Raw genomic sequence first — 1,070 nt, 5'->3', positions numbered from 1 at the left:
ACTGGTGCATCGTGAGAATACTCAACATCTGGCATGACTGCATTTGTTTCATCATCTTCTTCCTTTGGGGAATCGCCGAGGGATTCTATTTTGCTAGCTTGGTTGCTCGAGACGCCTTGGATTTTTCCACTTTTTAGGGCACTCTCGATGCGTTCTCCAATTGTCACTAAGTTAGCCAAGTCTGATGTTGCACTGCTAATCATCCTTTCGAAGTATGGACTTTGTAGGGTGTCCCTGAATAATTCCATCAATTCTTTGTCTAAGAGTGGTGGCTTAATGCAAGTCGCTAACTCTCTCCATCTTTGGGCATACCCTCTGAAGGATTCATTGTCTTCCTGAGATAAGGCTCTTAGCTGCATGCGGTTGGGAGCTATGTCCATATTATATTTATATTGCTTCAAGAATGCGTTAGCTAGGTCCAACCATGATTGAACATGATTCCTTTCTAACTTCATGTACCAACTTAATGATGCCCCAGTCAAACTGTCCTAGAAACAGTGAATCATCAACTTATCATTGTGGGCATGAGAGGTCATTTTTCGACAAAACATCACCAAATGGTGCTTTGGACAGCCATCCCCTCTGTACTTCTCAAATTCTGGTGCTTTGAATTTTGCGGGCATAACCAGGCCAGGTACCAAACACATGTCTAAAGCATTCAATTCAAGAGTATCTTGTCCTTCTATGGCATTGAGTCTTTTCTCTAGCACGCAACATCTTTTAGCAATCGTATCATCTTGTGGTTGTTCAACATTAACCACTATGCTTGTTCCATGGGAATCTGGCACATAGAATTCAAAATGGTGACACTCAACAACATCATCACGTGAGGGATCTTGAATAACATGATGTTCTTGTACAATAGAGTTATTAACTGGGGTTCGCACAAGCTGAGGTTGGGTAAGACCATTTACTGGAGCTGGAATAACATTCTCTACGACTGCAATTTGCTGAATGTTGTCCTCCCTCTTTTCTAAAGCTATCATAGCCTTCACAAGTTGGTCTATCTGGTTTTTCATCGAGTCAACATCTCCTCTTAACACAATGTGATTTTGCTCCAATGGATCCAT

The 1,070-nt window shown here is 41.8% G+C and overlaps 1 protein-coding gene across 1 annotated transcript; it reads right to left on the bottom strand.

Moving 5' to 3' along the window:
* Positions 1-488: 488 nt before the first annotated feature.
* LOC127136908 (uncharacterized) lies at positions 489-1,070 on the bottom strand. The gene has a single exon (XM_051063418.1). It carries the CDS (start codon positions 1,068-1,070, stop codon positions 489-491), a length of 582 nt encoding a protein of 193 aa, XP_050919375.1.

This window comes from Lathyrus oleraceus, chromosome 4 (assembly GCF_024323335.1).
Source record: "Lathyrus oleraceus cultivar Zhongwan6 chromosome 4, CAAS_Psat_ZW6_1.0, whole genome shotgun sequence".
Classification (NCBI taxonomy): domain Eukaryota; kingdom Viridiplantae; phylum Streptophyta; class Magnoliopsida; order Fabales; family Fabaceae; genus Lathyrus; species Lathyrus oleraceus.
This window is presented reverse-complemented; position numbering and strand designations above follow the sequence as displayed.

Bases quoted from the DNA above. Each gene is read 5' to 3' on its own strand.
- LOC127136908 (XM_051063418.1), bottom strand. From the start codon at position 1,070: ATGGATCCATTGGAGCAAAATCACATTGTGTTAAGAGGAGATGTTGAC.